Below are 21,823 nucleotides of genomic sequence, written 5' to 3'. Positions count from 1 at the left end.
TACATATAATACCATAGTTAACATTCATTCAGCACTTATCCTGTGTTAGGCCCTGTGTATGTACATGGATTCTTTTGTATATGAGGAGTCAATAGAGCATTCTAGTTAAGAGTTAGACAAACTTGTGCAGATTACTAGCTTAAGAGAGGGAGCAGAAGATGACTTCAGTTTTTGAACCTTGGTGTTTGGAATGTTGATGCTGGAATGGTTGATACAGATACACTGAGATACAATATGTCAATTGCTTAGCATAGTGCCTGACATAAGAACTTGCTCACTGACTTTATGTGAAGAATAATGCTCAATACTGAAGTAGCCACAAACATGCACCCTTCAACGGAAGAGTTTATAATCCAGTAAGGAATATGATAAATGCTGTAGCAGATACAGGTAGTGATACAAGAAAGAAGTGATAGATGGGTCACCTCAATCCTTTGATCCTGTTTGTCTCTCAACATTCTAGCTTAGAAAGTAAGAATCTTTTGAACTTTTTGGACAAAAAGTCCAGAAAGCTTGGCACTAAAATGAGTTTGAACTGTGGACTGGACAGCTCTGTGTAACTTTCCATGTAACAGGCCACTGTTAGAAAGTTTGGAGTACAAGAAAGATGAAGGACAGATTTAGAAGCCAGCCAGCGTGGTAGAGTCCCTGGTATATATCAGGCGCTAGACTAAACACTGGGGCTCCAGAGTGCGTAAGTTACTGACTCTGACCCCTAGGAACCTACACTTGAAATCTTGTCCTAGCAGTGGTCAAGATGATGCAGTCTGTACAGTGAAGGCCTACCGGTTGCCATGTAATTTTCACACAAGGCACAGGTGTGGATGGAAGAATGGATGACATTGCTGTGGGAGAAAGTCATGCTAGAAGAGCAAGGAACATACTCTTCTCACTCATGTTTGGTTTATGTCAGTGGGGAATGCTGGTTAAACATAGGACTTGGCAGCAATCAGACTAATTTGGGTTTAAATTTTGTTATCAATTATGTGTTCTTGGGCAAGTCACTTCAACTCTCAAAGTCCAAATTTCCTATTTTTAAAATGGAGAGACCAGCAGAATCTATCACATGGGATTGTGAGCATTCAGGGAGAAAATACATGGTGTTTTGCATAGTGCTTGGCAGGGAGCAAGGGCATGGTAAATGGTAACTATTATTACTGTTTAGGTTCATGTTGGCAATAACTACTTTGCCCAGATTAGAAACATAACTAGATAGTAGCCAACCTGGGATTCAAAACTAGGCGATTTAACTCCAGAGCTAGTCTGGTTCATCGTCTAGGGCTTGCCCTGGATAAGCTCTGTTCTTGTATTGCTTTCAAAACATGGTAGCTGTCACTTTTAAATTTTTTTTCATGTGTTCCATGGATATTGCACACATAAGAACTGCATTATCCCAGAAAGCCTGGCACTAAAATTTTCTGCCAGGCTAATGGTCACTTATGCGATTTTTGGTTCAGATAATAATATCCTGGTCTGGGGTGTGAGAGGGTCCAGGCTTTACAGCCACGTGGGCGCTGCCTGGAAGCCCAGAGGCCTGCGCCGCTCCAACCGCCAGGAGGCGGTGCTCCCAGCTGCGGCCGCGATCGACACCGCCCACTCGCCACCCCCCAACGTGGGTCTGAATGGTTAGGCCCGCCGGGCAGGTAGCGCGCTTCCGCGGCTTCCCTCCACCCCCGTCCCTTCCCCCATTGGTAGGGGCTGCAGGTCCGGGCGGAAGTGGGGCAGGCGGGCGGGAGCGAGGCGTCATCATTGTATATTCATGAGGCGCGCGCAGCCCGGCATGCTAATGAGGCGGGGCGCGGCGGCTGGCTAAAAGAGCTGCTGGGCGGCGGCGGGCTCGGAGCTGCCCGGCGGGAGCGGCGTAGGCGCGGGTCACTGGCCAGCGCGAACCGGGACATGGAGCCGCCCGGCGGGGCCCTGGGGCCCGGCCGCGGGAGCCGGGATAAGAAGAAGGGCCGGAGCCCAGATGAGCTGCCTGCGGCAGGCAGCGACGGCGGCAAATCCAAGAAATTTGTGAGTGTCCCTCCCACCCTGCTCCTGCCTGGCCCTGTAACCGCCCTCTGGACCCCAGCAGCCGGCCCCAGGGGCACCCGCCCGTCTCCAGGGAGCCGCCCCCGCGACTCCCTTCTCCGTTTCGCTCGGTCCTCGGCTCCGCAGCCCGAAATCCTCCCCCTCCGGGACCTCGGGAAGCCCCGGAGTCCCACCCGGCTCTTGCCCCGGCAACGTCGGGGCTTCTCTCTCTCCCCAGCCCGCACGTTCTGCCCTCCCGCCCCCGTACCCCCGGCCGGCTCTCAGCCCCACTTCCTTTCTTCTTCCTCTGGTACCCGAACACGCCTTCTCTTTCTTGGTCTCCTGTGCTCTTCTGGGTCCATTTTCTCTTCTTACCCTTACCCCCTTTTTGGTATTTCCTTATTTCCTTCTCCGAAAGGTCACTTCCTTCCCCATGATTGATCGCTTTCACCTGCTAACTTTCCTCCCGCCCAGTCCCCCTCCGGGCCCTCAGCCCGGTGTCACCTGATAATCCTTCCCCTCAGGAATGTTACCTGACTTGGGCCCAACTCCTCTCCTCCCTTGGACTTTTGTCCTTGCGATTGTGGGAATGGATTTCTGCCCGGGTCCTATGGTCATTGGGGCATGACGCTAATTTGCTTACCAGTATTTCTCTATCCAAAGCACCTCTTTGCCCTGTTGCTTGTCACTTTTTAGGGCGTTAGAACTTCTCATATGATCATGCCCCTCCTGACGTAGGACCGTGATGAATCTCTCCTGTGGGGAGGAAGTTAGCCTGCAAGTCCAAGAAGTTTGTAGTTGAATCGCTTTTTATACATTTCCTATGATAACCATCTCCTCAATTCCTGCCACACCTGTGCCTCAGAGCTACTGCTGACATCCCTTTTCCTGCCTGTAGAAGAACAAATTTTCCTCAGGTGCCAGTTACTTCCAATCTGAGTCTGAAGGAATATTGATGCTCGTGTAACCCTATCGTATTTCATTACCTTTTGCTCTCACTAACTCCTGTCTCCAAGAAGCCGTTTGTTTGCTTTTACTATAAAAAGCTTTGGAAGATATCGGGCACTGTCCAAGAGGGAAAGACTCTTGGATCTTAAAAATCGTTTGCTAGTTGTAACTGTAGGTTTTTGTCTTACCTTCCAGGTGTTTACGCCCCCACCCTAGTATTTCCTTCTAACCAAATGGCTTGTAACTCTACCTCTTTCTTTCTCTTAGCCCAACCCCCCAACATTCTGACCCAGCTCCATAAGTAAACTGATGAAATGATGGAAACAGGAAGAAAATGTTGTTTTATGACCTAGAGGATTGAGATGTGGAGCATAATAAACAGAATTATTAATAAAATAGTGACTCATCTCTTCCCACCTATTTCTAGCAAGACCAGGTGGCTCTTGGACTGTCCTTTCCAGTGACATGTAGGGTGTCAGTAACTGCCTGTTTTTATCTTTTGTACACCTTTTTTTTCCTCCGCAGAAATACGGGGTTATTACTAGTGACACTATTAACCAAAGGGGGAGTAAAGCAACATTCCCCTATGTTTCTTTAGGGTAAGAATTGACCCTCTAATTAGAGAGCTGTCTTTCCAAAACTTAAGTTTTAGGGCTCATATTCCTTCTGTTTTTGTATTGTTTTGTTTTGATTTTGTTTCCATAGATACTGTTTGACCTTCCTCATCCGAATTCTAGCTATTGTTGCTGATTTATAGTGACCTTTGTGACTTGTTAATATTTCAAGTCTTTAGTAAAATTTTTTACGTGCTTTTATTTTATCTAACACTTGTGTTTCACAATTTGTGAAGTCTGCTAAGTATGTGGTGCTGTAAGGTGAGAAACCTGAGGAAACTCAACTTCTTTTCACCTGTTTTTTGGAATGTCCATGGAGTCTTGTATATGCTTAGTGGATTTGGCTCAGAGTTGTTGGTATTTGCTTTAGAGAGGGTGGAGTGAACCAGTTCTCTTTTTCTTCCTGAGATATTGATCTTAACCCCTAACCTGCTGAATTTTTAAAACTAGGCAGTACAGGTAGTGAAGAGAATTTGCGTTTAGTAGATAGGGAATTGGAATGTTTCCAGGAAAGTAGTGCTGCTTAACCCCTTTATTGCCAGGAATAACCTGTCTAAGGGCATCAAAATGTTCTGTCTTCCTCTTTGCTCTTTTTATGAGAACTCTGTGGAAATGAGAGATGAGGAGGAGCATTGCAATCCACTTCTGTTTTTGTCTGTGTATGTATATGCGGGTGGTGGGTGGAGTGGGTGAGATTGCTGGTGTGCTTTTGTTTCCCATGGCTTAATTTTCTTGAACTATATAGCTAAAATTGAACTCAAAGCTCTTTCGCCTACTCCATCTTTTCTAAAGTGTGTGTCCTTTGGAACCCAGCATTAAGAGTGTACTTTATAAAATGGTACTGGTTTGGACTAAGTGTGCCTGAAGGTTGTTTGCATTTGAGGGGTTATAATCCCTTTAGCTGCTACATACTTTCCCTGGCTTATGCAAGTTCTAAGTACAGATCAACTGATGAGAGCACAGAGCTCACAAATTGCGTAAGATCTGCTCTTACCCTATGAGGAATCTTGTGTGGAAAGGAGATGGAGTCTAAGTTTAAAAAGTGGTTGGGCATTACCTTTTAAAAACACGATTGTTAGAGATGCTGCTGTGGGTGGCTGAAGCCAGGCTGCCTGGTACTCCCTCTGGGTTCCTCCTGAGTCTGTCTTCTCCCGGGCCATGAACAGATCCTTTCTCCAGCATTATTCCAGTTCCTTTCAGAAGTCCTTAAGATGAAGGAAAACAAAAATTCTAAGTGAATAGAGTGTTTTCTGACTTTGCAGCAATGATGAATGTGGGTGTAAAATAGACTGATTTTCTGAAATATATGTAAGGGGAATAAGTACAACCAGGATGTTAGGAGGCTGTATGGTAATCCTGTATTTGATAGATTCCATGTCTTCTCATACAGTGCAGAAACTGATACATTCTAAGAGAGAATATTGCTTCCTGATTCTGCTAGGAGCGTAACTTCGTAAAACATGAATGTTAATGTGGGATTAGGGAGAATAATTTTTTTTTTTTTTTGAGACAGAGTCTCACTCTGTTGCCCGGGCTAGAGTGAGTGCCGTGGCGTCAGTCTAGCTCACAGCAACCTCAAACTCCTGGGCTTAAGCGATCCTACTGCCTCAGCCTCCCGAGTAGCTGGGACTACAGGCATGCACCACCATGCCCGGCTAATTTTTTTTGTATATATATATTTTAGTTGTCCATATAATTTCTTTCTATTTTTTAGTAGAGACGGGGTCTCACTCTTGCTCAGGCTGGTCTCGAACTCCTGACCTCGAGCGATCCACCCGCCTCGGCCTCCCAGAGTGCTAGGATTACAAGCGTGAGCCACCGCGCCCGGCCGAGAATAATTTTTTAAATCTTTAATTTTGGATGCCTGTGTTGAAGTATTTTCATGATTCAGTTACTCTTCTAAAAGCAAAGTGATAGAGTATAAATGTTTAGTTGTAGACCCCTGTCCAAAACAAGACAGGTAAAGGATGCTAGGTGGAATTTTAAGCAGGTATTAGGAAACAGAGAATATGAAAGAAGTAGAATTGTCAGTGCAGATTTCTGCTTATCTCCTCTTAAAGAAGTAAACTTTGATCCAAAAGTTCACAGAAAACCAAGAAGTATACAGAGAACTTTGTACAAGTCGTGTTTTTTTAAAAGATGATAAACACAGGGATTATTTAGTTTGGAAAGAGGGAGAGGAGGCTACAGGAATGTTAGTGAGATGTTTCAGATGACAAAATGATAGCTTAAAAATCTCTGCCCTCCTTCCTGCCTTGTCTGAAAGACAGTCCATGGATCTGCTTGATATTGTTACCTGTCCTTGTCTCAAAGAAAATTCTCTGTCACAAGAGGAGAAACTGAGGGAATGACTTAGAATTAAAATCTCTGCTTTGGGAGAGTTGATAAATGTTGGGATACTTTTTTAAAAGAGCTTAAAATTTTATGAAATGTAAATTACATTTTTTATAAAAGCCAAGAAAAGAGTAATAAGTGAGAAATGGTTTAACTTTGTAGATGGGCATATGGGTCACAATAAATTAATTTTATTTCCTGTATGATAGAGTAACCTTTTGTTATCCTCAAAGATCCTCAGTATTTTATGAATGGATTGCCAAATTATTCTTGGGGAGTGTTATATCTTCAGTGAAATGTAATAGAGGTTTAAAAGATAAGTTATATGTCACATGATTTAGGAGAATAGGTTAAAATCATGTTTATTAACAAGAAATACTAGGTGTTAAAGACAAAAGGGTTTGTGTATGCAGGTGATGTTTTCTCCCATTTTATGTCTCAGTGGCTGAAATTATTGATGGCTACAAAACCCATCCCATTTTGAAACAAACTTTGTGTCACTTTAAGTGTCTTTCTTTTTTATATTGAGCCTCCTATTTTCAATCACTTTTGTTTGAAAGCAGTAGGAAAAAATTCACCTTTTGCTACTAGCAAAGAAGCTTGGACATTTGCCCCTAATTAGGTTTAGGTGAGACACAGCCACACCCTCCCTTGGCCCTCCTCCCTGTCATCTCTTCCCTGTTTGTTTTTATTTCTTGCCTGCTTCTGTAGGGGTTGATTTGAACCCTATGAACAGCTAGGCCTTTGGGGAATCAGGGTATTGAGAAGCTTTTGATACTAAAATTTCTTAAAATGCCTGAAGGTAAAATTGAAAAGCAAAGAATACTTAAATCACTATGAACATATTTTAATGTATTGTCTCCTTGCCTTTTTTTTAAAACATAGTTTTTAGAATTGAACCCATTTTAAGGAAGTAAAAGAATTATTGAAGGAAAAAAGAAATATTGAGACTAATATTTTAATGAATTTTACCACTGATTACAGGACAACTCTGAGCGAATCATTGTTGTTTCAAAGTTGAAATTCTTACTTCCATTCATTATTAAAGCTTGTTAACTGTTAGCCTTAAAACTTTAGAGTTAGAAGGAACTTTAAATATCATCAAGTCCAAATACCCAGTCAGTGCAACAGTCACTTCTTGCAGTTGTAGGTTGGAAAAATCAAGGGGCTAAGAAGTGGAAATTGGATGAACAAACGGAGGAGGAAAAGCAGAAATGTTGGATTCTGCATTTCCTTTAGTAAATTTCAGGATCTTGGAATAGCTGGAATAGTAGAAAGGGATTATATAAGAGGAACAGATATACTAGAAGCCGTGAGATTGAGAGGAAGAAGATGGAAGAAACTTGGCTCTGTGACAATTCCCTAACTGTTAATTTACCCTGTAAATATTTGTTTAAATTTCTTTCCTTCAAGAAGGGGGAATGGAACAGATATGGGGATACAGAGAATAAGCATAATGGAATCAAATTAAAAGAAACACATGGAATTCTTTTATGGAAGATGGGAAAATTCCATCCTTGGTGGTGGTTATGACTGGTCCTTAGTAGCTACTTGGGCATTTTGTTAGGGTAACAAATACAGGTAGAGTTTATAGTGTCTGGTACTATTTTTCTGGATTTCTGATTCTGTCACTTATTTCTTGTCTTATAAATAGTATTGTGTGAAGGCATAGATTTGTAATTTCTTTTAAGATTTAACCTACTGTAAGAACCCAAGACAGGATGATTTATAAACTGTCTTTGATCCTGAAGGTCACAGTAAACCAAGGAATGTACCTTGGTAGTTGGCTTTACATCTCAGATATATCTGCCTTTTTTTAATGTCAGAACTTTAAGCTCAAGTAAAAAATGTACCCCTCATCTTTTATATTTGACAGCTTTATTGATGTATAATTAACATACAATAAACTGCATATTTTTAACGTATACAATTTGTGAAATCATTACCACAGTCAAGATAATGAATAGATTCATAACCCTCAAAAGTCTCCTTGCCCCTTGGCAATCCCTCTTTCCCTCGTACCCCTCCCTCCCTGTCTCCCCATTCCCAGGTAGCTACTTGTTTGTTTTCTGTAATTATCGATTAATTTGTATTTTCTAGAATTTAATATAAACGGAATCATACAGTATGAGCCCTTTTGGGTTATGCTTCTTTCAGCATAATATATATTCTTATATATATTAATAGCCTATTCATTTATATTGCTGAATAGTATTACATTGTATGGATTTACCACAATTAATTTATTCATTTACCTTATTGATGGACATTCAAATTGTTTCCAGTTTTTTTGGGTCTTTTTTTTTGGCTGTGAATATTCATGTACAAGATTTTGTCAGGACATATGCCTTCATTTCTCTTGAGTAAATAACCAGGGGTAGAATGACTGGATCATGTGGTATATCTATGTTTAATTGTTTGAGAAATTGTCAAACTGTTTTCCAGAGTGGTTCTACCATCTTACATTTCCACCAGCAATGTAGAGTTCCAGTTCCTTGTCAACTCTTAGTAAGATCAGTGTTAAATTTTAACCATTCTAATGAGTATGTGGTGATAGCTCAGGGTGCTTTAATTTGAAATTCCCTAGTGATGTTGAGCATCTTTTCTTGTCTTTACTTACTATTTGTATAATATATCTTCCCTGAAGGGTTTGTTCAAGATTTTGACTTTTTTTCCTTATTATAGCCTGAATACATGTCTGTTATTGGATATATGTTTTGGAAATATTTTCTTCTTCCTGTGGCTTACCTTGTTACTTTCTTAACAGTGTATTTTGAAGAACCAAAATGTTTAATTTTGATGCAGTTCAATTTATTTTATTTTTGTGTTTCGTGTCATATTTCAAAAATTTTTGCTAAAATTACAGTCATTAAGATTTTCTCGTTTTCTTCTATATGTTTCATGGAGTTCGCTGTTCAGTCTGTCTCTTTTTTACCATGGATATATCAGTTCTATATGTTCATTTTGGGGTATAAATTTTCACCTGTAGGCAAGACAGAACATTTCTGATACTCTTAGGATCAAGGACCTTTGAGATTCCATTCATCCTGGAAGCATTTTTTCTTTGTTAGGTGCTGTTAGCAATCTTTTGTCTTCCTGTATTCAGTGTGCTACAGGTTGTGTAATTCAGTTTTCCTATCTATAAATACTAATGAATGTTCAGCATCTTTATACATAATGAAGATTAATTCCTTCCAGACTGGGAGGAGAGGGAGTAATAATAACAGTAGTAATAGCAATAGTATGTTGTATACTTATTATATCCCTAGCACTGTGCTAAAGAGCTTTAGATTCATTATCTCATTAATCTCTACATTGACCTTATAAAACAGGTACTATTATTATAATACTCATTTCATAGGTAATTAAACTGCAATTCAGTGAACTCAAGCAGCCTACTTGAGGACATAGAACTAGTTAGTGGCAGAGCTAGGATTTAAAGCTAAGTCTAGCTGAATCAAAACCCATGTATTTATTCAACACATTGTACTGACAATTTACATGTGTCCAGTTTTTGTGCCTGCAGTGTAAAAGAGTATTCACTGCTAGGAATTTCTGAGAAAATTTTGAGTCCTTCAGACCTCTTTGGAGTCCTTTGGTCATCTGCAGTCTATTAAAATTGGATTCTCCTAAAGTTCAGTTGGCAGGAAAGAAGGTACTGGGCTTAGATATACAAAGTGCAGTGGCTAAATGCCTAACTGCTTTTTGCATTTCGTAATTTAAACTTTGAACCATTGGAATAATCTTAGTTAAAACTTTCTTAGGCATTCAAAAGTAGCTATTACAGTGCATGCAAAACCTATCTTTCCCTTGGCTCTTGAGTTATTAGGAAGTTGTCTAAATTATTTTTTTAATGTAACCTTATCCCCTTTGTAAGTAGAATAGCTCTAACAGCATCACCAATCAGGAGATTTAGTTGTTTAAATTGCTGAAAGCAGCAAGTAGAGGTAACAAACAGGAAGGAGGAAGCTATTGCTAGACCATCTCTATAGTTATCCTTTTTACATTTTATTTAATTTTTTTAGAGACAGCATCTCACTCTGTCACCTAGGCTAGAGTGCAGTGGCATGGTCATAGCTCATTGAAGCCTCGAACTTCTGGGCTCAAGCAATCCTCCCACCTCAGCCTCTGGAGTAGTTAGGACTACAGGTACACACCACCATGCCTGGCTCATTTAAAAAAAAAATTTTTTTTTTTTTATAATAGAAACAAGATTTGCTGTGTTGCCCAGGCTGGCCTCAAACTCCTGGCTCAAGTGCTCCTCCTGCCCTGGCCTCTGAAAGTGCTGGGATTACAGGGGTGAACCACGATACCTGGCCAACCTTTTTACATTTTACATTTGGCATTTGGTATTCTTAAAGATCTCTCTTTGTGGCCCTGAAAACTTGCCTGTAAGGATTTCAAATGGCTAATAACTCCAGGGTCTCTTCTGAGTCTGGGGACTGCTGAAGTTTGTTCGTTAGAACTGGCAGTTATTTGCCTGGTTAATAATTAAGGCATTGCCACAAAGATCCAACTACCCAGAACTAGGATATTCTGGTGACTGGTGGTGAAAAGTAGAGAACATAGTTTCTTTTGTTTACCTGAATCTCCATGGATCTACCTTACATCCAGAGACCGATCAAGAAGTCATGAGATCTGCCTGCCTCCTGTGTTTTAGGAAAAAAAAAAAAAGTTAGGAGACTGTCCTATGAGGTTCAGTTCTTTTGGGTGGGTTGTTTGTTTGAGACAGGGTCTTGCTTTGTAACACTGGCTAGAGTACAGTGGTGTCATCATAGCTCACTGCAAACCTCACAGTCCTGGGCTCAAGGGCTCAAGCGATCCTCCTGCCTCAGCCTCCTGAGTAGCTGAGGCTATAGGTGCAGGCAAACACACCTGGCTAATATTTCTATTTTTTGTAGAGAAGGGATCTCACCCTTGTTTAGGCAGGTCTCAAACTCCTGGCCTCAAGCAATCCTCTTCTTGCCTTGGCCTCCCAGAGTGCTAGAATTACAGGCGTGAACCACTGTGCCCAGCCTCAGTTCTTGCTTTTTAAGCGATTGTAATCTCAACCATGTTTATACAAGAATGGGTAGAAAAAGCTCTAAGGCTGTGAATGTTGTCTTTAAATGCTGTAGAAATTCAGAGAAGTGAGGGAATTAAGAGAAAAGATTATTGGACTGAGGGTCAGAAGACCTAAGTTTCAGAATTTTTTCTTTTTTTCTTGAAATAGAGTCTCGCTCTGTTGCCTGGGGTAGAGTGCTGTGGCGTCAGCCTAGCTCACAGCAACCTCAGACTCCTAGGCTCAAGCAATCCTCCTGCCTCAGCCTCCCTCCTGCCTCAGACTCCTGAGTAGCTGGGACTATAGGCACGCACCACCACACCCAGCTAATTTTTTCTGTTTTTAGTAGACACGGGGTCTCTCTCTTGCTCAGGCTGGTCTCGAACTCCTGCCTCAACCTCTCAGAGTGCTAGGATTAGAGGCGTGAGCCCCTGTGCCCAGCTTAGTTTCAGAATCTTAGAATACTGGAGGTGAAAAGTATGCTAAAAATTATCTTATTCAATTCCTTTATTTTATAGATTAAGAAATGTTGGCCTAGACAAGTGATCTGACCAAATTTACAGCTAGACCTAGAACCCCTATCTCCCACTCTCTCTGCAGTATTCCCTCCATATATTGCTGCTTAGTTGTCACTTTACTGGTAATTAGCCATGTGAACTATGGGCAACTCATTTCACTTTTCTTGGTCTTTTCCTTTCTTGTAAAATTAGGAGGTTATTGTGAATCATTTCCAAGGTCTGTGCTAATACCTCAGATTCTGTAAATGTTCCAGAGTATAATTGTGGGCAGTGTTTGTTAGCCTCATAGAAAGTGGGGGATATTACTGGCCCTGGAAGGAAATCCAAAAATTGGCAGAGTAGAGAGGGAAGGGATTTCATGGGGTGGGGAACAGTGTGCGCGGAGGCTCAAGTATGAATGTGTGTCTGTAGTAAAGAGACTGATTACAGCAGTCACGAGGATTAGTGGGAGATAAACCGTTTAAAGAAGGTGAAGCTACTTTATATAGATTATTTTATCCCTGGCAAGGGCTTTTAGGTTCCCTTTCTGTAAAAACCTGCAGAAAGCAGCACTGTTTTTGTAACTTGTTGTAATGTATGTTGATGTCAACTTTTGGCTGTGTGATGTGTGGTGGTGACAGTAAGAAAATTAGGATATCTGGCTGGGCATGGTGGCTCATACCTGTAATTCTAGCACTTTGGGAGGCCAAGGCAGGAGGATCGCTTGAGGCCAGGAGTTCAAGACCCGCCTGAGCAAGAGCGAGACCCCATCTCTACAAAAAATAGAAACATTAGGTGGTTGTGGTGGTGTGCGCCTGTAGTCCCCAGCTACTCAAGAGGCTGAGGCAGGAGGATCGCTTGAGCCCAGGACTGTGAGATTGCAGTGAGCTCTGATGACACCGCTGCACTCTAGCCAGTGCGACAGAGTTTTTTTCTGTCTCAGGAAAAAAAAAAAAGAAAGAAAATTAGGATATCCAAGACCATGAATAATTAGTGTTAAGGTCAGTGTTCTAGCAAATCATTTCTGCTACCTAGATGTACTTTAGGTAGTTTAAGCTTATTTGATTTCCAATCCTTATCAATTTTAATGCATCCATCTTTTCAGACTTTGAGAAATTAATCTAGATTTTAAAAGAGGTGACTCTTCAGCTCAATCTCAAGCATGTATAACAAAATTGTGGGCTCAGGTGGGTAATATCATTGTGGGAACAATCTGAGCCTATCTTTGGGCCCTGTGGTTTCTTCTAAATGTTCTCTAGTATAGTGCAGTCTAGCTTTTGATTGCATGCTTATTTGAAGTGTTCTTTAGTCTTTAGTGAATGCAAAAATATATATTTCTATGTTGTTTTGGGGTCTTATCTACCATGTAGATTGTATGGATCCTAAGAGTAGTGGTAGTGTTAAGCTCATGTTAGCAATATCCTTTTATGTATTTTAATCTTAATATTAGCCTTAGGAATCTTGAGATTATTTTTAAGGTGCTCCATTTTCATGATCTAATGTAGGAGATTGACAGTTTTGAAAACATTAGTCCTCTCTCACCGAGGTAAGTGTGGGGCATAGAGAACCACTAATGTAACTACATCTGGACTAGAAGAACTATGTTGGGAAGAGAGTATCTCTGGAGATAGTTATCTTATAGTTTGACTTGTGTTTAATGAAAGAATGTGTCTGTAGGATTAAAAATCTGTATATTATTTTACATAGTGTAAGACTGCCAACTTTTATTATTGTAAATGAGAGCAATAGTTGACCCAGTGCTCTAGGGATTGTTAACATGCATTTAAAGTGAATAATTGGTAGGTTCTCGTATTATTTGAATCTATTAATATCATAGTCTTTCATGGCTACAGGACAGTTTACACACACTATTAAATAAAGAGGACAAGGATGAGTCAGTCTTCAAGTCTTCAGGGTATGTCTAGATCCCCACAAAAAATGCTAGTGGCAGTAGGAGTGCATCATTTTTTTCTGAAACACACATACTCCCACCCATAGCTGTATAGTTCCTTCAGTTCCTTCATTTGGCCATAGCAAAATAGTTTTGTATTATTCTAAAATTATTTCATCTTGCATGGGGCCTACAGAGATATTTTTAGCTTTGTTAGTTTTTGCGAAAGATGTGTCTCAGCCTTCGAGGTCTCTAGTGATTTCTTGATTCTTGAAACATTTTAAAAAGATGGGAGTTGGTCTTAGTTGGCAGCTCTTTGCATCCGCCAGGGTTTGTTCGTTACTTACTTCTAGGCCCGTGGGTGATGTCTGTTTCCTGTGATTGAAACCACAAGAAGAAGTGGTGAGAAGCCACTGAAGGATAGTATTATCATGCAAGCAGCAGGCTCTGGGCTGCCCTCAAAAAGAGCAGTAGTAACTAAGTACAGTCTTTAAGGGGCCTGAAGAGACCCTAGAAATGATCTGATCCAGCCTCCTCTTAAAATGAGAACACCAAGGCCTAACAGTATTAAGTTGCTCAAACTTATGTGATTAGGTGAACTAGATTTTACACTCCCCTAACTATTCAGTATTCTTTCTCACATTGCATTGTCACCCCTAAATTTTGTAACTGTGCCTTGTCAAGAGTGTTTCCCTAAGCAAAATACTACTAGAGAAGAGTAAATACTAGTGGGCATTTTGAATGTGGGAATTGGATGATATTGTTTTGCTTTTAGATGGTATGCTAATGATTTTTTGTGTTCTTTTTTTGAAAAAACATATATATACATTTTCAAAATAACAGTATCTAAGAACTGGCCAGGCGTGGTGGCTCAGGCCTGTAATCCTAGCACTTTGGGAGGACGAGGTAGGGGGATTGCTTGAGGTCAGGAGTTTGAGACCAGCCTGAGCAAGAGTAAGACCCTGTTGCTATGGGAAAAAAAAAAAAAAAAGAAAAATTAGCTGGACGTGGTGGCACATGCCTATAGTCCCAGCTACTTGGGAGGTTGAGGTAGGAGGATCACTTGAGCCCAGGAGTTTGAGATTGTAGTGAGTTACAATTATATCACTGCACTCTAGCCCAGGCAACAGAGCAAGACTCTGTCTCAAAAAAAAAAAAAAAAACAGGCCGGGCACAGTGGCTCATGCCTGTAATCCTAGCACTCTGGGAGGCTGAGGCGGGTGGATCATTTGAGCTCAGGAGTTCGAGCCCAGCCTGAGCAAGAGTGAGACCTCATTTCTATTAAAAAAAAAAACAACAAAAACCAGTATCTAAGAATCCCAAATTTCTATTTATCATTATTTCACATAGTATTTGAATATTTTAGTTTTATCTCTATGCATAAATATTTGTATAAGAGTGCAGTTATAGTTTACAGATTTTCTTTGCTTTTAAAATAGTTTGTCATAAACTTTCTAGCTTTTTTTTTTTAAGAGATGGGATCTTTGTCACTCAGGCTGGAGTGCAATGACGTGATGATAGCTCATTACAGCCTCAAACTCCTGGGCTCAGGAGATCCTCCTACCTCAGCCTCCTGAGTAGCTGGAACTACAGGTGTGTGGCACCACGCCCGGCTAATTATTTTTAAATTTTTTTGTAGAGACAGGTCTAGCTATGTTGCCCAGGCTTCTAGCTTTCTAATCTTTGAAAATTGCCGCTTTTATTTGGAATGGAAAAATACTTTTATTGTAAAAGTGATATGGTTTTTTTCTCAGCAAATATAGATGTATGTAAAAATACAGTAAAACAATCCCCTACCTTGTTTTTCCGAAATTAAAATTTTAAAAATAGAACCAAAGAAAACAATACATGATACATGGAAGTTTCTTTGGAGCATAAGTACTTTGGCATGAAATTCTATATGTGTTTATGTTAGAACATAGTTTGTTATAATTGCTAGAAGTATCAAAAGAACCTTATTTTAACTCTAGCTTATATTTCTAGTGATAGAGAAGTAATAAGATTTTATCCTCATGCTTTTCTTCCCCCTTCCTCCATAAGATTTTTTCAAAATCTTATTCTGGATTTGTACAAGGCCAGAAAATATTTACTGTGGCTTCATAAGATCAAGCCTGGCTTTTTGAGTGGTAGTATAATTTTTGGATTAGTTAAGCTGTTATCAGTAGGCTATGATTATTTTTGGGTATTCAGGATGGCGTAAAGATAGAAAAAAGCAGTGTAACCATCATTTAGAAATGAAAGGACTTTGGGAATAAGATTTAAAACAAGATGTCGTTATACATGGTGCGTATATGTAGAAGCAATAGCAGCTATAGAAACTTCCTGTCTGTTAGGCCTTGGGTGTGTCACACATGTGTCCACCCTTAAGGAAGAGTAGATGTCCTGCTACTCACATCATAACATGGGAGGAGAAGACAGTTACCACGGTGATTGGGAAACAGCATTCCTGAGTCACAAACTGTTTCTAAATGAATAGACAACACTCCTTTTTTAAAGGCATAATCACAGTCTTCTCTAAGCTCAGGCAGTAAAGAGAGAAGCCTAGTAAGAAAATGAGGAGGAACCTGTATCAGTATTTGGAGCTTGAGAAATATGTTGAAACTTCGGAAAAAAGGTTAACATTATGTATTATTTTCTATATATGTATTCAAAAGTTTTATCAGAACCTTAGGATGTTGGAACAGTAGTTCCTGTTCTCTCACTGAATGACGGAGTATGCGTGCAGGCTTTCACCTGCTTCCAGACAGCAGAGGAGATGGGCATGTCTGCTGCACCTTGTAATACTTGATAGGAAGCTGGGACTTCAGACTCTAAGCACTTTCTGTATTGACAGCTTGTTTTCCCAACCCACGGGTGCTTTTATAGTGCAAGGGGCTGGCAGTTTGTGTGGATGGACTTGGAGGAACCTAGTGTCCCCAACCTGGTTTCCGCCTGTTCTGCTGTGCTGGAGTAGTGAAACCGGAGCGGCCTTTCCTTCTTCCCTCTAGGCTGTCAACTATCTAGGATGCAGGCTATGCCAGTCCTAGGGCTTAAGATGAGCTGAGCTGTAGGCAAAAAGCTACTTTCTCCTTTTCCCCAAGATACTTGCCTTCTTGGATTATTAGAGAAGTAACCTATTTTGGACCTGTTAGAGGATCGAATCCTAATATTAAGATACTTTTATCCTCATTTTAATTACAGTGGGGAAATGAAGGTTATTGGAAAGCAGACTCAACAACGGATTTAGACAGTTGTTAGAGTCACTAAGTTTGTTGCTTTGAATTTATAGGTAAATTATTTCACATTTATAAGTAAATTATTGAAACAGAGACTGGACTACAGTTACCCAGTCCTCTTTATATGGCATATCTAACTTGTGCTTGACATGGGCTATGGCCTGGAATCTTTCAGTGCTCCCTGGGTAGAATTAGGAAAATGATAACTGATTCTGGAAGATAGATAGCTAGAATTCTTTTAATTAAGAATAAAAGATCTAGGACTATCTTCAACTATAATACATTCCCTTTGTTGGCTCTTATATGAATTCTAATGAGTTTACTATAATTTATTTTTTCCCCATCTTCATTGAGGTATAATTGACCTAAAAGCTGTATATATTATGTATATGGTATACAACACGATGTTTTGATACATTGAAACTGATGAGTATAGCGCTCCAGTGCTTATCTTAGCTGTCGTGCTGCTGAGGCAGTATGGAACCCAGTGGATGAGCTGCTAGAGTCTTACGTACTCTTTTAGCACTTTTTTCTCAGTGGTCATGGAGAACGTAAGTCTATCATCTCCATTTCTGAGGACTGCTAGGTGATCTTCAGTCTTCTTTCCCTTAAACATATTTAGCTTTTCTAGTTTATAGTTAATATTTTTAAATTCCTGATCATTTGGTGCCTCTCTTTTGGAATTCCTTTCCTCTGAGGTACCCTTTTTCTTTCATTTTCTTTTTTGGAGTGGGCACTCCAACTCCACACAAATCCTGTTTAGGCTGTGGGCACCAGTAAGTAGTCATGTCAGAATCTAGTTTGTTTCTCTGTAAATGCTAGATGAGATGTTGACTCGTTTGCCATCATCCTTTGGCCATTCCTTGAAAATGGAAGGGAAAGTTCTTCTCTGCATTTAAAGTTATCCATTATTTCCTTTTCTCTAGTTCTAACTGATTTCTGTGTAAGGAGCAGGAATTGAAAAGGAGACCAGCCAGTTTCAGTGATTCCACGTCATATATTATTTAACTTTTACAAAACACTTTGCCAGAAAAAGTGCTTTATATCCATTTTATTATTTATTCTTTACACTAGCTCTATGAGACAATGTAGTCCTAAGATACGAAGACTGAAACTATAGTAGAATAAAAAAAAAGCTTACTCTGCCTTTATTGCTTATTAGTGGAAATGTGGTGAATTCTGTGGCAAAGCTAGATTAGGACTCAGTGATAATTGGATTCAAGTCCATTTTATAACCCCCTGTTGCCTAATTAGCCTAAGGAAATAAATGTCAGTCCTGTGATAGAATAAAGAAATGAATCAGAGTTGGGCCCTGATTTCTGTTCTACATCATTCTAAATGACAGCTACTTTACCTGTCCTTCCTGGGTAGGTAGATTAGGTTTGAAAGGAAATTATTGTTGGCTTCAGTGACACTCCCCATTTTACCCATAGGTACCTTCATTGTTATTGAGGCACATTGCTTTTCAAAGGAGGTGGAAGACCCTCTCCTAGGTGACATACTGTCCCATAATTGAATATTTTCCACAAGAACAACTCCCAGATATATCCTTTGGGCTCCAGTCAGGTCCTCTGTTCTCATTCATACATTACTCTTAAAGGTTTCATCTGATGGTTTACTGAGCTGTCCATAATAACCATATTGTACTGTCGTAGACCTTGACTTGAAACTTTTCCTCACTTTGCTCAATTTGAATAAAGTAATGAATGAGTATACTGTGTTTTGGATGATGCTCCTAAACATATATATATATATATATATATAGATGCTAATTTTAAAATTATTTATTAAAGTGTGGGGCATATCAAATGAACAAGATAGAGTTTTTGCCCTTGTGCAATTTACAATCTGGTTGATGGAAGCAAATGTTTACATTTGTTGCAACCAGTATTAAGTTAAATATTCTAAAATATTTAGACTATTTTGGGTGAGTCCTTTAGTTCTTTTTGTGTAATGAGTGTGGCTAAGTGTATAATTTATGGACAAAGAATAGGATTTTCTTTATGCAATGCTGTGGGAGTACAGTGTCAACTAATCTAGTCTTCAGGTATGTATTTTAGAAGAAGGCTTTCTGTAGTAACAACAGCACAATTGCCTTTAGAGAATGATTTGTCATCACTCCGTTTTATTTATGATCTCAGTGGTCCTAAAAGGGGTGTGTATGTGTGCGGTGAGGGGGTTTGTTTTTAATAAATGGGGGAACTGAAGCATGAAGAAATAAAGTGTTTACTCAAAATAATACTTTTAGTTTTTTAGGATGCCAGAAATAAAAATCAGAACTCATGGCCTTTTTGCTTTAGCTAAAGTTCTAGATAAATTCTAGATTTCTGCAATTTGCTTGATGTATTAGTTTCCTTTTGTTCATAACAAATTACCACAAATCTAAAACAGTTTAAAACAAAACACACTTATTAGCTCACAGTTCTGTTGGTCAGAAGTCCAGCCTGAAAGAGTGCGGTTGGCTTCTCCGAATACTACAGGGCCGGAGTCAAGATGTCAGCTGGTCTGAGCTCTCACCTGAAGGCTCTGGGGAAAAATCTGCTTCCAAGCTGAGTCAGGTTGCTGGCGGAGTTCAGTTCCTTTCAGTGGTAGCACTGAAGCCCTGTTTCTTTGCTACCTGTCAGTCAGGAGCTGCTCTCCGCACCCAGAGGCTGCCTGCTTGCCTTTTGGCCCCCTGCACCTTCAAGCCAGAAATGGTACCCTGAATCCTTGTGTCTCTGACCTCTCCATTTAAAGGGCTCATGTGATTGGGTCTGGCGCACTAGGATAGTCTCCCTTTGTTCTAAGTCAGTTGCACCTAAGAACATAACCTAATCACAGAAGTGGTATCGTATCTATTCACAGTCCCGGTGATTAGATGTGTGCCTCAGCCTAGGAATCTTGGGGGACATCTTAGAATTCTTCCTACCACACTAAACATGTCCCTCAGGCTGAATTAGACAGCCCATGAGCAAGCGTGGATGCCAGAAAAGAGAGGTAGGAGTTGAGTGTACTGAGGCAATTAGTGAAGTGAATTGTGATTATAGGTATTATAAGAAAACTGTAGTCCCAGGGATCCTGGGCCTCCCAGAAGCACCAAGTGTAGGGGCCAAGTGGCATTCAGCTGTGCTGTTCTGGTGGTAGTCCACTTAGCCAAGCGCTCAGATGTAATTGTAGTATCTGGTATAAGTTAGCCTGAACAAAATCTTTAGAAAGTAATGAGATATAGGCTTCCAGTTGTGGGTTTATATTTCCTGTGTGCTATCCACATGGTTCATACAATTACTGTCCATGATTAACTGTACTTATGAAGCACAGTGGGAGGAATTGGAAACACGTTTTGCTATGTAATGTGCTGTGTTCAAAGTAACGTTTAGTCATATTCTCTTATTAGATCCCTGCTAACCTCTCTGCTGCTAAGAACACTACCTAATTACCTTTTGCTTGGCTAAATGAGCGACTTGTGCCAAGAGGCCATCCTTAATTGTTCGAATATTCTGTGTCCTTTTTCTGATTAGAGTGAAAAGTTAGAGATTCAGGGAATCAAGTAGAGGTGAATCAGTCCGTTGGATGAATTTTCTTATATCCTGTTGTAAAAATAGGTTTGATTCTGTTACTAGACAAACAGGGAACCTCTGTTCAGAAGACTGCCAAGTTTAGTCTCATTGGCCCACTTTTCAAAGCTGAAGTATAAATACATATGACAACCACCACAACCAATCCAGTTATGCAAAAGAAGCTTTAAAGGTCATTTATATTTATTATGATAACAATTAATCAGGGTATGTTTCAAACTCATTAAGTCATTTAATTTAATTAGTTTGTCCTCACAGGGCATACCTTGGGGTCCTTTGACTTTTTTTTTGTCTGTTTGTTTGTTTCTTACAAACTATAAAGTGTCTAGGAAGTTTCTTATTTCCTGTAGATGATAACCAAAAGATTTATCTTACCACATATTACATTAGGATGTGGTAACTGAATCAGAACTTGAATTACTCTCTGGAAAGGGAGTGATGGGACAGCTTTTCATTTTTATGTTGATAGATGGTCTTAGTGCAGAGCAGCCAAATGTATATTCCATTTGATGTTTGGTGCTGTAACTTTCGTGTAACTTTCGATGCAGTGCACCTTCGAGCAATTTGTGTTGATTTAAGTGTGATTTGATAAAACTGAGACTCTTTTGGAGAAGATGAAGGTCATTTTAATAAGTGCAATTCTACTAAACGCTTCTCCTATACCAGCTAATGACTTTCAGACATTTATTTACTCGTCTAATTCTATTGAATAAAAATTCCTGTAGAATAAATGGTTTTTTACTTTTAAATATTTTATGCTTTTATTAATAATTATTTGCATATAAGTGAAAGATTATTATGAAATTGAGTAACAAGTAAAAATTTAGACTGTGCCTAAAAGGCAGTATTGCCACTGTCAGATGAAGGTTTCCATGAAGAGAAAAACTGAATACTATCTCAGAGTCATAGCCCAAACTCACATTCTGAGTGTTTATAAGGTCCCCTAGGTTCTAAGGACATCACTGGGCCAGGCCATGAGTGAGGCCTGGGAAACATTGAGCTCACTACAGTTGAGCATCTGGCAAGGCTGCAGTGAGGGCCAGATACTAGACATCCAACAGGAAAACGGTTGGGGAAGTATACTGCTCTGTATTTTCTGCTTCTAAGCTCGCATGTCCAACCTCCAGGTCTCTTAAATAAGTCAAAACAGTAAAATCTGTGGGGTGGAATGAGTGTCCTTGATGGTCCTGGTAGTAGCAAAAAGAAGGAAAGAAAGAAGCTATTAACATATGGTCCAGACAAGCCAAGAATCTGGGTCAGGCTCACCCCATTATTGTCAGTTTAAAAAGCCAGAACAAAAGCAGATGATGGTGATGTCAGTCTTCAAGGGTCTGGCTCAAGTCTCGTTGCTCCCTTTCAGTTGGTGGTTCTTTGTGCCTGGCACGTGCAGTCACCCTGGAATCTTGATCCTGGGGATTTCCTTCCCCCTCTCATGTGTTAGATTTCCTGTGTTTCAAGTCTTCTACTTTCTTGGTTTGCTCCCTCATTTTGGTGGAATATCTTATAATAGCTTCCTGGGGTACATGGGGATCAGTTTTTTTAAAGCTCAGATGTCTCAAAATGTCTACTCTGAACTCACATTTGGTTGATAGTTTAGGTTGGGTATAGAACTGTAGATTGGAAATGATTTTTCTTCAGATTTTTAAAGGCCTTATTCCATTGTCAGTCACCCAGCTATTGGTATGATTGTTAAATCCAGAGGTGCTCTGATTTCCTTTG

General features: G+C 40.0%; 2 protein-coding genes across 3 annotated transcripts in view; one reads left to right on the top strand and one right to left on the bottom strand.

Annotated features, from left to right (window-relative positions):
* Nucleotides 1–21,823, bottom strand: part of RNF14 (ring finger protein 14) — a 362,683-nt gene that overhangs the window by 313,135 nt on the left and 27,725 nt on the right. The window lies entirely within an intron of this gene.
* DIAPH1 (diaphanous related formin 1) overlaps nucleotides 1,836–21,823 on the top strand; it is an 80,418-nt gene continuing 60,430 nt past the window's right edge. For both annotated transcript variants that reach the window (XM_069483803.1, XM_069483804.1), the window contains exon 1: nucleotides 1,836–2,013. In XM_069483803.1, coding sequence (XP_069339904.1) covers nucleotides 1,897–2,013 — 117 coding nt within the window. In that variant the 5' untranslated portion in view covers nucleotides 1,836–1,896. The remainder of the gene's footprint in view (nucleotides 2,014–21,823) is intronic.

Source organism: Eulemur rufifrons, chromosome 10 (assembly GCF_041146395.1).
Source record: "Eulemur rufifrons isolate Redbay chromosome 10, OSU_ERuf_1, whole genome shotgun sequence".
Lineage (NCBI taxonomy): Eukaryota > Metazoa > Chordata > Mammalia > Primates > Lemuridae > Eulemur > Eulemur rufifrons.
Note: the sequence above shows the minus strand (reverse complement) of the source record. Positions and strands in the feature narration are given on the sequence as shown.